The sequence below is a fragment of the Mustela putorius genome, unplaced genomic scaffold, assembly GCF_011764305.1.
Source record: "Mustela putorius furo isolate JIRA1106 unplaced genomic scaffold, ASM1176430v1.1 tig00537350_pilon_pilon_pilon, whole genome shotgun sequence".
NCBI classification, from domain to species: domain Eukaryota; kingdom Metazoa; phylum Chordata; class Mammalia; order Carnivora; family Mustelidae; genus Mustela; species Mustela putorius.
In genome coordinates, this window is record NW_025422471.1 from 9889692 (window position 1) to 9904999 (window position 15308).

General features: G+C 33.8%; 1 protein-coding gene across 7 annotated transcripts in view; it reads left to right on the forward strand.

The window, feature by feature from the left end:
• Positions 1 to 15308, forward strand: part of FAM172A (family with sequence similarity 172 member A) — a 426343-nt gene that overhangs the window by 105838 nt on the left and 305197 nt on the right. For 6 of the 7 annotated variants that reach the window (XM_004769901.3, XM_045074532.1, XM_045074533.1 and 3 more), the window contains one exon: positions 10908 to 10973. The exons of the other annotated variant lie outside the window; for it this stretch is intronic. In XM_004769901.3, the coding sequence (XP_004769958.1) occupies positions 10908 to 10973 (66 nt within the window). The remainder of the gene's footprint in view (positions 1 to 10907; positions 10974 to 15308) is intronic. 7 annotated transcript variants of the gene reach the window in all.

Below are 15308 nucleotides of genomic sequence, written 5' to 3' on the forward strand. Positions count from 1 at the left end.
CAAATTGTCACATAATATACTTAATAGCTAATAATACTCTTCAAGTCCAAGGTTATATCTAGGTTCATACACTGCATTTAATTGTTGTTGTCCTTTTTTTCTCTTTTAATCTGGAATCATTCTTTAGCCTTTCTTTATATTTCTAGACACTGACATTTTTTGAGGAGTTTGTAGAATGACCTTCAGTTTGATTTTCTCATATGTATTCTCATGATTACATTCAGGTTATGTATTTTTGACAGAAATACCCTAGAAATGACTTTTTGTCCTCAATGCATGATATCAAGAGTACATGATTTTGAATGAATGAATATAGTCAATAATACTGTAGTAACTTTATGTATGGTGACAGATGTTAAGTAGACATCATGGTACACATTTCATAATATATATAAATGTTGAATCACTATGTCGTACAGCTGATACTAATATTATATGTCAACTACATTTAAATTTTAAAAGGTACATTTTTTTGTTCAAATATTGGTGATGTCTGTCACATCATACCATATATTATTTTTATTTTCCTCTTTGTAATTAATAGGTACTTTTTTGGCAGGTACTTGAGCCTGTTCTTTTCAGAAACTCACCCTGTTAATTTTAGCATCCATTGATTTTTTTTTAATTCCATTATGTCTTCTATATATGTTAGTTGGTATTCTACATAAGAAAGAGCTTTCTCTTTTTTTTAAAATTTCATTCATTCAGTTGTTTATATCATAGATTCTCATAGATTCTTATTTTATTCAGTGAGTCGTATGATATATTGCCATCCTCATTTTAATGCCTAAATTATCCCAAATTTCACCAGAAGAATTTTTGTCAAGCAGTTGTTTGTGTTATTTTAACATTTCTTCACTGCTGTTTCAGTATTTTCTTATTTCTTGGTACAAAAAATCTCCCCTTTTTTTCACATTTCTAGTTGCTGCGCTCCAAGCCCTGAATCCACCTTTTCTCTTACAATCCATGGTTCCTCGTAGTGGAGAATGGGACATAAAACCCAAGTCTCTGAATCAACCCTCTCTCCAATGAGCTCCAGTTACCATTATTGAAAAAGTGTTTACATATGCGTACATATATAAATACACTGTATACACACCAAGGTCTGTGCATCAGTGACTTTGTCATTGCTTCTAGGCCCTCAACAACCTGTTCATATCTGTACATATACATTCATATATATTCATAGTTTATTCTCTGTAGATAGGTAAATATGGAAATTAATAAAATATAGGGGTGTGTGTGTGTATGCATAAGTGCTTATACACTCACATAAATATCTATATCCATCTTATCTATATAGATGGATATATATTTTTTTAAAATAAGTATTGAAATATATGACCTATATAAACACAGAGACACACAACAAGTGTAAGAATATATACTGATAATGAACAAAATTTTTAATTTATCAAAACTCGGGTGAGGCCCTGAGGCAGAATAATGAGATCTTACAGAAGGGAGAACTGTGGGTAATTTCTTTCTACGAAGCTCTTATTGCATTCCTCAAATCACAACCTAAAAAACTGAAGGAGATGACTTTTCTTTGAGATGGCCAAGACTCTCCTACCCACTTCCTTGGACAGTAACATGAAATTGATGCTGAATTATTCTTCTAGCACTGAAAAGTGACTCAGTGTTTTGTATCTATGTCTGACAGTGTAGAGATAGTAATTAAGAAGGAGTTAAGGCTGGAAGGGCTATAGGGATGTCATACTCTGGGAACTATAATATTTCACTTAGATTTTCTGACAGTGGAAGTACTACAGATGCTCAGATTATCCAGTAGTAAAGTTCAGTCTCATAGTAACATGAGCATGCTTTGGAATCAGCCATGCTGGATTTTAGCTGCAGTATTTTTGTAGATATACAGCAGATAAAATATTACAAAAAGCCCAAATTAAGCAGTATCTTATTCATTATTAGTCACTCTTATTCACTTTAAAATCTAAGAACACCATGTGTATTGTATTAAATATTTTGTTCTGAAACGTATGAGACTGAGAAATCCTCAGAAAGTATTGGGAGGATAAATGAATAATCAGCTGAGTTACAGGGTTCTCTTTTAGGCTTGCTTCTGCTATTTCAATAATGAATATTTGGAAAAAGTTAAAAATCAACAAAATTTTGTTGAGCACCTTCTTCCACTTGCTTTTGTTTGAACTACAATTAAGTGCAAGCTATACTCTTTATTCTCAAGGAATGTAATCAAGTAAAGGAAATAAGACTAAATGAGACATTATTCTGAGTTGGTAAAAGATTCAGGAAATACATTGAGTCCTTAAGAAAATTAATAAAACAAAGTCTACACCTAGACATGGTAGTGAATCTGCAGTCCATAAAAGACATAGGAAATGCTGTAAAAGAAAACAGAGAACAAAGCCTGATTACCTACAATCTCAATTAGATCTAACTGATAGCAAAAGTATTAGCTACAACCATGGAAACTAAAAAACACCCAGAGAAAATAACTATTAATCTGGGATTGTATGCCCCAATAAAGCTGTCCTTATTCAGCCCTGAAAGTAAAAGTTATACTGTGTGTATGTTCCTAACATTCCCTTTCAGGGATAACATGTTCTAAGTCAAGTCATTGCTCATACCTGAAATCTCCTACCAATAGCACTTTGAAGAAAAAAAGAGTAAGACTGGTTTCTTTTCCTTCTTCTTCTTTTTTTTTTTTTTTTAAGATTTTATTTATTTATTTGACATAGAAAGATCACAAGTAGGCAGAGAGGCAGGCAGAGGGGGTGGGAAGCAGGCACCTCGTAAGACTGGTTTCTTAAAAGCCATGCAGTTTTTACATTTTAAGAAAACTTTTACTGGGACGCCTGGGTGGCTCAGTGGGTTAAAGCCTCTGCCTTCAGCTCAGGTCATGATCTCAGGGCCTTGAGATCGAGCCCTACATCGGGCTCTTTGCTTAGCAAGGAGCCTGCTTCCCCCCTCTCTCTGCCTGCTGCTCTGCCTACTTGTGATCTGTCCCTCTCTCTGTCAAATAAATAAACAAAATCTTTAAAAAAAGAAAAAAAAAGAAAAATTTTACTGTTTTTATTCTTTTTTAGTTTAGCAAACACATGTCTTCTCCATTGTGGTCTCTTCTGTACCTTTAATTGTGATTTTTGTTTTGTCAGTCTTCAGATTGATTTTTGGGGTACTTAGGATGATTTGATAGTTATCTAATTGTGTTCATGGGACTATACAAACCTTATGTTCTTCTAGTCCGCCACCGTCTTCCTCAAAACACCCTGTCATGGAGTTTTTTAAATGCTATTTTTTATTAATAAGTGAAGTGGAACTGAGTAACACAAAATAGATATAATTTAGTATAGATTGTGTTAAAAGCAAAAATCTGTCTCCAGAATATTATCAAACCTCCAATATGGCAAAACCTGATAATATCAAACTTTGTTTACACTTGTGATACATTTATGAGTCAGACTTCTTTTCTTTGGAAGATTTTACTTACTCATTTGAGAGTGAGAGACATAGAGTATAACCAGGGGGAGAGGTACAGGGAGAGGGAGAAGCAAGAGAGCAAGAAGCTGAGAGCCCAACATGGGGCTTGATCCCAGGACTTATAGACCATGACCTGAGCCAAAGGCAGGCTCTTAACCATCTGAACCAGCCAGGTGCCCCTATAAGTCAGATTTCTGTACTGACTCCTCTTGGTTTATTTGTGAAATCAGAGCTTCCTAATAAGCAAATGAGTAATATGAAAAGGAGATGCTTAGGTAGAACTAAGCTATTTTCAACTGTTCTGTGAATATCTGTTTAATAAAAATAACTTGTACATAATCATTTTGAGCAGAGAACTGAGAATAAACTATTGCTTCACTATACCAATTACAAATGATTTAATTTCATTCTGTCAGTTAGAACTAGGTTGCTACCAGGTTGATTATCCTAAGGTTCTTTAAAAGGTGTTCCTTTTAAAAATGTTTTAAAGTTCATCTTTTACTAATTCAGGTAGGTAATTTATTTAGTCTAATTCCTGAGATTTTTTTCTTTCATTGGAAGAGGCATAGAATTTCATGGATATAGTTAAATCTTTAAGAATTTTTCTTTCAGTTCAGTTTATTTACCTTTATACCCCAAATCAGGATATTCTTAGCATTTAGGTGTTCTCTTTAGGGGTAGATATAACTAAGAATTTATGAATTTTGTTGTTTTTTGTTTTGGGCTAAAGTTCTTACTCTCCTAATAGGCCCAATAGAGAAGTTTGTATCTTACCTTGTAAATGATGTTGTGAGATAAAAACTGTTATTGCTCTTGGTATATCAGGCCAATTTTAGTTTCTTGCTAATGAGAGGATTTCCTTCAGAGTAAGAAAGAATGAAAGCCTTATAATCTAGTAGTAAAGTGTACTTTTTATTTAATTAAAATATTTATATTAATTCTCTTTTATCTATCTTGTCATATCTCTTGTCATATATATCTTGTCATCTCATTTCTTGAATCCAGTTCCAAAAGGGTCTGAAGTACTCTCTGGGAGGCTTCTTAGTATCACCCTCTCCCCACCAGTCATCTTAAATTTAAATCTGCTAGAATAATTTCAGTGCTTTTGTAGGGGTAAAGAGTATCAGTGTTTGCTTCTTATTTAATTAAGGAACAGAAATAATGCTGAAATGTATGAGATATATGATAAGCATGCAAGAATTGCTCAATAAATGTCTAAAATAAATTTATTGCAGAGTGGACATACCCCTTCGGACATACCCCTTCTGTTGGAAGTACTCCACGGAGAACGGATTTTTTATCAGTTTTCATTTTCCTTCTTTCTGTAGTCTATTTCTTTGATCATCTTTCCTGACTTTGTTAAAATTTTCTTTAATTCCTAGACTGAGAAACTCTGAGCTAGAAAAAAAAGCTCAGTTAGACCCTAATTCCTTAGAGGATATTATTCTATTGGTAGCCAAGGGCTCTATTTCTTTGAATATATAATCTCAAAATTACTTTTTTATCTCTTCCATTGTGGTTTCATTAAAAAAAATCCAAGAAAATTATCAGTAGTAATTATTTTCTTTCCAGTGTTTCTTTCAAATTACAGTATACTGTTTCCCAGGTAATGCAATTACTTTATAACAGAGTATTCTCAGTTTCTTCCTCCCATAATCTATAATCTGGCTGTCATTCATTTTACTTTTGTTTATTTATTTGACAGAGAGAGGGACAGATCACAAGTAGGCAGAGCAGCAGGCAGAGAAAGGGGGGAAGCAGGCTCCCTGCTGAGCAAGGAGCCCGATGTGGGGCTCTATCTCAAGACCCTGAGATCATGACCTGAGCCGAAGGCAGAGGCTTTAACCCACTGAGCCACCCAGGCGTCCCACTAAAAGTTTTCTTAAAATGTAAAAACTCTATGGCTTTTAAGAAACCAGTCTTACAGGGCGCCTGGGTAGTTCAGTGGGTTAAAATAAAATAATACAGTTTACCTTTATTTGTTCTTTTTTTGTACTATTCCTTTCTTTATATACATCCAAATTTCTGACCTATATAAGTTTTTTCTCTTTGAATAATTTCTTTAACAGTTTTTGCAAGGCAGATCTGCAGAAAAAATTTCTCAACCTTTTTTTTTTGTCTGAGACTGTCTTATTTCTCTTCCACATTTGAAGGGTGATTCTACTGGATACAGAATTTTAGACCAGTGGGTTTTTTCTTTCAACACTGAATATTTCGGCCCACTGTCTTCTTGCTTGCATTGTTCTTTTTTTTTGTTTAAAAAAAATTTTTTTTATTTAAACTCAACTACTTAACATATAGTGTATTATTTGTTTCAGGGGTACTGGTCTGTGATTCATCAGTCCCATATAATACCCAGGGCTCATTACAACACATACCCTCCCCAATGTCATCATCCAGTTACTCCATCCTTCCACTCCTCCACCCCTCCAGCAACCCTCAGTTTATTTCCTATGATTAAGAGTCTGTTATATTTTGTCTCCCTCTCTGGTTTTGTCTTGTTTCATGCTTGCATCGTTTCTAAGAGAAATGTGACATAACTCTTGTTTTCCTCTGTAATGAAATTCCCACACTACCCTCCCCCACACTTCTTCAAATCCCCTCTGTCCCTCATCTGGCTTCTTTCCAGATTTTCTGTTTGTATTTGGTTTTATGCAATTTTAATATCATAGACTTAGGTATTGTTTTTGGTATTTATCCTGCTTGGAGTTCTCTGTACTACTTAGATTTGTGATTTTGTGTCTGTCATTACCTTTGGGAAATTCTCAGCCATTATTACTTGACAGAATTCCTCTGTTCCTTTCTCTTTCATCTTCTTCTGGTATTCACATTTTATACACGTTAAACCTGTTAAAAATTGTCCCACAATTCTCAGATATTCTATTCCATTTTTTCATTCTTTTCTTCTCTTTACATTTATATTTTAGAAGTGTCTATTGACATGTCTTAAAACTATGATTTTCCCCCCCTTGGCCATGTCCATTCTACCGATGGGTGTATCAAAGGCATTCTTCATTTTTAAAAAAATTTTATTTATTTTTTTGAAAGAATGAGAGAGAACACATGTGAGGGGGAGAGGGAGAGGGAGAAAAAGAAGCAGACTCCTTGCTGAGTTGGGAGTCCTGTGTAGGGCTTGATCCCAGGACCCTGAGATCATGACCAGAGCCAAAGGCAGACACTTAGCCAACTGAGCCACCCAGGTACCCGCATTCCTCATTTTTGTTATGTGTTGTTGATTTAGTATTTTCTTTCTTAGAGTTTCCATCTGTCTGCCTGCATACTTACTTATTCTTGTATATTGTTGATTTTTCCCAATAAATTCTTAAACGTGTTAATCATAGTTATTTTAAATTCCAAGTCTGATAATTCTGAATTTCTGCGAAACTGAGTCTGTTTCTGATGCTTGATTTATCTTCTCAGACCATTTTATTTTGCCTTTTGGTATGGTTGGTTATTTATTGTTCAAAGCTAGACATAATGTATTAGGGAAATGGAGCTTCAGTAGATGAGTGGTTAGTTTTAGGTCTTATGTTTATCTGGCAAGGAATTAGACTGTGTTTACTATTTGCTATAGCTCTGCCATCCAAGGCTAAAATCTCCTCTGTTTAGTTTTGTCTCCCTTACTGTCTTTGAGTTTTTCTAGAAACCTTCAATAGGGTGTGAGTCCTACAGTTCTTCTGCGCTTCCCTGTTATTTTATAGGAACACTAATGATGTGGTAGTAATATGGGGAGGTGTGGGAGGAAATGTTCTATACTCCTATCATTAGGTCTTATTCCTTTAGTGAGCCCCAACTGGGCATTTCCCTTTCCTCATGTCAATTAAGCTCTGGTAAAATAGTTTCTTTTATGGGCAGGCCTTATTAAATAGAACAGAGGGTTGAGAATATTTCAAAATGGTTACTTTTCCACTTCCACTCCTGGAAGCAGGAAAGGATTTTTCTCTTTTTTTCACAGGGAGAACCTGGTGGGATTCATGGAAATAAAATTGGGAAACGTTTGGGAGATCTGTCTGTCTTTAAGGCTGCACCTCCTATTAATTTTTAATTCTTAAGCTAGTCCGTACTGGCCCTGAGCAGTTGATCACTTATGGTTTAAGGTGTTCCCTCCACAGTATTGCTTTCTACCTACTACTTCTGCACCTGGGCTTTTGCTTCTTCTAAGCCCCAAGCCTCTGTATCTGCCTGTTTGTTTTTCCAGTTTTCAGGACAGTAGTTTGCTCTTTGACCTCATTTCTCTGATAGACTACGAGAGTTGTTGATTTTTAGTTCAGTTTTTTTTTTTCTTTTTGTGAGGACAGTAGTGACTCCAAGTTCTTTGTATGTTGGACAAGAAACTAGAAGTTGATGTTATTAGAATGAAGATTTTACTTTAAAGTATGCTTTGTCTCTTAAGCCTTGTATGAATTTCCCTAGAAACAATGTTTCTGGTGAATATTTGAACACAGATGACATTTAGACAGAGATTTTTTTTTATCCCCTTTTGAAATTATCATTGATTTTTTTAAATGCAGAGTATAATCCCATGTAAGCAAGACAGTGAATCTTTGGTGCTTTCTTTTTAAAACTTGATTCAGCTATTAGAAAAGATTTTTTTTTTAAGATTTTATTTATTTATTTGACAGAGAGAGATTACAAGTAGGCAGAGAGGCAGGCAGAGAGAGAGAGGAGGAAGCAGGCTCCCTGCAGAGCAGAGAGCCTGATGCAGGACTCGATCCCAGGACCCTGAGATCATGACCTGAGCCGAAGGCAGCGGCTTAACCCACTGAGCCACCCAGGTGCCCTAGAAAAGATTTTTTTAATCTTTTTTTAAAGATTTAAAAAAAAAAGACACTTTTCTCCCTCAAAACATGTAGACAGGATGAATAGTGAGGAGAATTTGTGTAGCATGTGTAACTCCCTTCAATGTGCTAGATACTCTTCTGTGTGGCTTCAAGGAAGAGTAGAGGTAGGATACCCAAATTATAATATTCCAAGGCTAGTCAGGTAACAGAAAGATGAATGATATGAAATTCATGTATTACATGATGCTATTTAGTCACATCCAGAAGAGCATAAAGATAGTTCACTTCATCCTATCTTGGTAGTGTTGAGATGAGGCATGAAAAGTTGCCTGAAACAGTTGACATGTAATGGGGGCTAAGAGAAAATTCAAGGTAGCAGAATTGCTGGAGATAGAGGGTTTAGTCTATGCTTGTTTTTCTTCTACAGTCAGGAATTAGAGAGCGAGGTAAATTGGGCAAGTTAGGTAGTGTTTCTCCAACTCTACTGATGTATGGTTTTATTATTTGGTATGATATTTTGTGAAGACATTTGCCCAATAATGTATTTTGAAACCAAACGTAAGCAGTTTTTGAATCTTTTTCTATTATAATGTACTATGAAAGTTGAGAATTAACTATAATAAATTAAGTTTGATTGGTTTTATTATTGCTTTAAATATAAGGATATTTTATGATTTCATAGGTAATAGGAAATTTTCAGAAGTGATAAGCCACTCGTTTTAGCTAATCTCATTTAGTTAGGTCATTTTTCTTCAATTGGCAGGCCATTATATAACTTCATACATATTTTTATTGGATCCTACATATTTTTAGTGTATTTTTTCAGGTTTAAACTACCACTACTTTCTGGTGAAGGTATAATGAACATAATTTTAACTACTACATTAAGATATAGGAATACGATTTGATTAGTAACTATTAGATTATTGCCTCATTCTAGTGTAGTGCTGTAGCATTTGAAATTACCATTACTAGCCAAGGTAAAGCTATTCTAGCATGCATCCAATACATGCTTTCTAAAATGAATGAATACATATACATAGAAGAAAGAATTTTGGGCTCCTTAAAGAAAGTAGTATAGAGAATCTATTTTAGATTACAGAATACAGCACCAAAGCAATTGACATCTTAATTTTCTTAAAAAAAAATCATCTTCTGATTTCATTTCATAAAATTTGACTTTTAATTATGTTGCTGCTAAAATTACTCTCAAATATTATGCATAGATGATTAAAGACAGTTTTGGAGAGAGCAACACTTCTTAAAATGACCATTAAAATCTATTAAATCATTGCTTTCCCTTGGTATCTCTTTCCTCACTTTCTTTGCCTTCCTTCACAGATATAATGCATTAGCTTTCCAGTTTTGCTATAACAAATTACTATAATTTCCGTGGCTAAAAGCCACACAAATATATTATCTCACAATTCTACAGGTCAGAAGCCCAGTATGATTGTCACCAGACTGAGATCGAGGTATGCATAGGCCATGTTCCTTTTTGGAGACTCTAGGAGAGAATCTATTTATTTCTTATTTGAGTTGTTGGCAGAATTCAGTTCTTTGTAAATACAGGACTGATGACTTGTTTTCTAACTGGTTGTTAAATGGTTAGCCCACCTTTTAAAGGCTCATTGTCTCCTTCCTCCAGCTTCAAAACCAGGGATGACCATTCAGGGCCATTTCACTTTGCATCCCTTTGTTCATCTGTGATCTTCTAGTTTTAAAAAATTAAAAGATTAGATTTGGCCAGTTTGGGTAATCCAGGATAATCTCCCCATCTTTGGTCCTTAACCTTAATCATATCTGTATAATTTCTTTTACCATGTAACATAACATATGGATAGGTTTCAGGAGTCAGAACGTGGACGTATTTGGGGAACTATGTTTCTGCCTGCTATAAATTGACTATAAATTGCTATAAATTGATGCCTAACTTTGTTGGATTAATTTTCCTTTTTTGTGTAGAATACCTCTGACTTTTTCCTCCTTGATTCAGTAAATACAAATGAGGTGTTAGGATTCAGTCCAGTTAGTATTGTATCAAGTACAATTCCTATATGGAAATCGTAGGGGAAAACAGATTCTAGAAATACTGAAAAAAGAAAATATGGTTTCAGAGTGCTGCTTTGAAGAAACAGGAGATCCTTGTATATTTAAAGTTTATATTAACTGGCCCTAATTTTTAGTATTAAGATTCATAGTTATTAACATAACAGCAAGAAGTAAGCCAGATTCTCCTACTTTAGTATTAAAACATTTCAGTTATAAAATAAATAAGTACTAGGGATATGATGTACAACATGATGACCACAGTTAATATTGCTGTAGGATACATAGTAAAGTTTGGAAAAGAATAAATCCTGAGAGTTCCCAATACAAAACGAAATTTCTTTCCTTTTTTTTTCCTTTTTTCTTTTCTTTCTGTTTTATCTATGTAAGAAGATGGACGTTAGCTGAATCTGTTGTAATCATCTAACGATATATGCAAATGAAACCATTGTGCTATAATGCCTAAAAATTATACAGTGATGTATGTCGATTATTTCTCAATTCAACTGGGTGGGGCACTCAAAGATAGAAAGATACTCATTCAGAGCAATAATAGCCATTTATGTGAATTTTGATAATGGATGACATTATATCATGTGTTTTTTTATTTCTACCTAGATTATTACGAAATATGTATATGAGCTCTTGGAAAAGGACTGTAACTTGAAAAAAATCTCAATTCCAGTAAGTCCAGTTTTTAAAAATAATTAAACTTCCAAATGAAATAGTTTTGAATTCAGAAGAAACTTTTTATATGAGTTTAACTGTGGTAAGTTTAAACATTAAGGTCCTAATATGTTGATGTTGATATTGCTAATATTAAATGCCTGGCAGTGTATCTCAGTTCAGTGTGCACAATGATTTTTTCAAACTAATACTCTTCAATGTAGAGGAAAAAAATACTGATAACCAGTTTTTTTTTTTTTTAATGATGATGCCTTTAAAAAGGACGACCCCCCGCCTCTTCTAATTTAATTGGTATAACTTATTTTTACTTATTTTTTTGAAGTAAACCAGTGTACTTGATGTTGTGGTAGACAGTCACTCTCTCCTTAATTATTTCCTGATTTTTATAATTATATATTTTATTTCCATGTTATTTCCTGTACACATTCCCAAATTCATTCCTCATGCTTCCTGTTTTATAACATTGCTCCGTCCCTTTCTTGTAGAACATTCTTTCCAAATTTTGTACATTTTCCCATTTCAGAGTGAAGGTGTTTGAGATATGTTCTCAGTCTTAAATTCACACAAAAAAATTTTTAATGTAAAACATGATACAATAAAAAAATGAAGAAACAGTAATGTTATATATGAAACAGTGGCGGTATTAGATTAGATGATCCTTGCTGTTCCTGATAACTGAGTGTATGATATATAAAAATCTGGAAGGCTTTTATGAAGGTAATGAATTTAAGGCACAAAACTTTGCATATAAGTACTTTGTCTAGATGATATTTTGCATGAGATTTTTAAATTCCTTGGGTAATATTCTACTATGAATTAGAGGGTTTGAGGATTTTTTATAATATTTATCCTCACAAATTAATTCCAAAGTTCAGTATTTAAAAGGAAAATCTATTTTATGTTTAATTTTATATAAATAAGCTCAAATGCTAGGTCACATTGTTAATCATCTATTCATTTATTCAGCAAAAATTTGCTTAAAAGTCTTTTAGGTGCCAGGCACTGTTTCAAGTGCTGGTATGTACTAGTGAATAAAATACTATTCTGTGCAATAGCTAGGCTAACCCTCCTTTATTTGGAAACTTTTCTTCCTTTTATTCAGTCTTTCTTGTTAATTTTCTTTCTTTCAAAGTTTCTGAAGAATAATATTTAAGGAGACTTAGCTTGATTTATTGCTACAACATAGTTAAGACTGAGCCATTTAACTCTTTAATACTTAGTTACATGGAACTTTTAAACTCATTTCCAGAAGAAATCAGAAGATAATTGGCTGTATGGATTATATTATATGATTACGTTTCACTAATTTTCTTTATAGAAAGCTTGAGGTTAGGGTTAGGAGGACTTTGTTTTATAGATCTGATTACTTTCCTCTGGTTTAAACTTTAGTCTGTAAAGCTAATAAGCATAGAGAAAACTTTGCATTATATGAGACCAATAGTAAGTGTCATGTCCATTTATGGTTAGTAAACATTTCCTGATTTTATAAACTGAAAAGAAACCAAAATTTGTTTTCTTTCAGGAAATTAATATCTCTCCGTAAGTTATCATCACATATTTTATATCACTGTGAAATTTTTTTTCTATAACTATTCATTTTCTCCTGAGTTCTCTTAAATCCCAAAGCTAGCAGTGAAGGTGGTTTTTTATTTTGCCTTGTTTTGTATCACAGTTGTTCTTTTTATTATAGGAATACCTCAAAGTGGTTTGTTTTGTTTTGTTTTGTTTTTCCTGATGAAGAGCTAAGTTTTAGTTTTATGGTTGAACTATTAATAAGGAAAGAAAGACTTCTTTCCTTTTCTTTCTTTTCCTTTTCCTTTCTATCCTTTTTGCAAATAACAGCACCTGATGGAAACCTATGATTTGATGGTAAAGATCATTATCATGTATGTCTCGTGTTTACTCCCTACCTTACATATATTCTCATGTATAGATTATTCTCAACTCTGATATCTTATACTTGTGTAGAACTTCAGATTACATAAATTAACTTAATAACTTGATTATAAATTTTCATTCATTTTATTCAGCCATATTTAAATGATCATCACAGTTAGTGGGGTTCATGGGTATCCTAAAGTGAATTGTTAACTGCTAAAAATTGTTCTCACTTATCAGTTGGTCTTTGAAGTTGATTGGTTAATAAAGTTAGATGGTGCACTAGGATGACTTTTATATGCATTCCTTAATGAAAGCTCAGTTTAATGAATTAGTGCTGTTTGGAGACAATGGCCTTGGAACAGCCATTTTCAAACTTAATTAAGCTAATGCCGAAAATTATGTTTTATTCATGTAGATATTTTAGTATTTAAACTTAGTACTAACTTTTTACAAAGTAAGTTATAGATAACAGCCTCAGAGTTCTGTGTTAAATTGAGATGAATATAAGCCAATGACCATCCTAAATACTGCCCTTACACCTTAATCATTAATAACTACATTTTTCATTTTCATTGTTTTTTTTCCTTGAATATTCTGATGATCTCATGTTTTCAAAGTCAGTTCTTCTATAAAACTTTTATTCATTTATTCATGGCTACCTTAATTTGCAGCCCTTAAATATTTTTGAACAGCATTTTAATATAAAAAACACATTTCATCTTCTGAAAATAAGCACTCTTCCGGTTTTAAAGTGATTACTGTGGAATTTAAGTGCCAACATTCCACTGCTTAAAAAATTGACTCAGTTCTCTGGTAACAGGGGACTTAGTCAGATAGAGAAAAGAAATAGTGAACAGCGCCTACTGCAAAGTCTACAGCTATAGGGTTTTTTTTTCTTAATTAAGATAAACAGATGTCCATTTCCATAGCAATTCTAAGATCCATTAAGGCCTCAATGATTTTAAGAGGTAGTTTTATTTGTGCACATTTAGACGTACTCTTTGGTAAATGAATGACTGGAAACCTTTGTGGCCCCTTTTTCATTATACATTGACAGCTTTGTTTTTTAATTTTTCTTTTGTTGTTACCACTTTTGGTTGTTTTTTTTTTTTAGATTTTATTTATTTATTTGACAGAGAGATATCACAAGTAGACAGAGAGGCAGGCAGAGAGAGAGAGAGAGTGAGGGAAGCAGGCTCCCTGCTGAGAAGAGAGCCCCATGAGGGGCTCGATCCCAGGACCCCAAGATCATGACCCGAGCTGAAGGCAGCGTCTTAACTCACTGACCACCCAGGCGCCCCTCACTTTTGTTTTTTTTTAAAGCCACTTTAACTGAGTGATTCCTCTGTTTTCCCCATTAATCAACTACTTCTTTTCCTCCGAGTTCAGTCATACCTGCTGTTATCATCAAAATTTCCTTACTTCTCGACGTCACATGCAAGAGAAGCTAATGTGATTGTTTCATACTTCATACTTCTAACACTGCATACTAATTACCACTAAGATCAGTTATGCTGGTTTTTTTTTTTTAAAGATTTTATTTATTTATTTATTTATTTATTTGACAGACCGAGATCGCAAGTAGGCAGAGAGGCAGGCAGAGAGAGGGGGAAAGCAGGCTTCCTGCTGAGTAGGGAGCCCAATGCGGGGCTCCATCCCAGGACCCTGGGATCATGACCTGAGCCGAAGGCAGAGGCTTTAACCCACTGAGCCACCCAGGTGCCCCAGATCGGTTATGCCGTTTTAATTTCTAGCATTGTGTAGCTCTTTTAAAATTCTTTATAGTTATATATTATTTTAATCATCAATATGTGCTTTCTGAACCAGGCAAGTATTGTAACAAGTTAAGAGGACACATTATTTAGTTAAATGCCTTTTATTTAAAGGAGGCCACTGGTGATGCTAGATAACATTCCTTATTATAAAAGTTTATTCATTGCTTTATTTACTGAGTGCCTACAATGTGCCAGCCTCTCTTTTAACCATTGGGAATGTTGCTGGACACAAACAGAAAAGTCCATGCCCTCCTGGTCTTGCATTCTGATGGTGAGAGGCGATGGTTAATAAACAGTTACATAAATAAATGTATAAAGTAGAACATACATTAGATTGTGTTACGTGCTGTGAAGGAAAATAAAACTTTCTAGAAAAAGAGTCTAGAAAATTCTTGAGGAGACATTTAAATTTAGGGGTAGACAAGGAAGGCTTCCCTGAGGAAGAGATTTTTTTTTTAAGCCCTATGGTTATGCTCTTCTTGCTGAAATAACTGCCCTTCGTGGTATTTAAACAAATGACCACCAATCTATTTGTTTTAGAATTAGAGAAATGTTAATTTTTTTCTCTTCCCAGGAATAGTGACAAGGAACATGTAGAATCCAGGACATTTTTTGGGGGGGGTATCTCGAGGTTTTTTTCTATTTTTTTAGTTTCATAATTTCATGAATCTATACT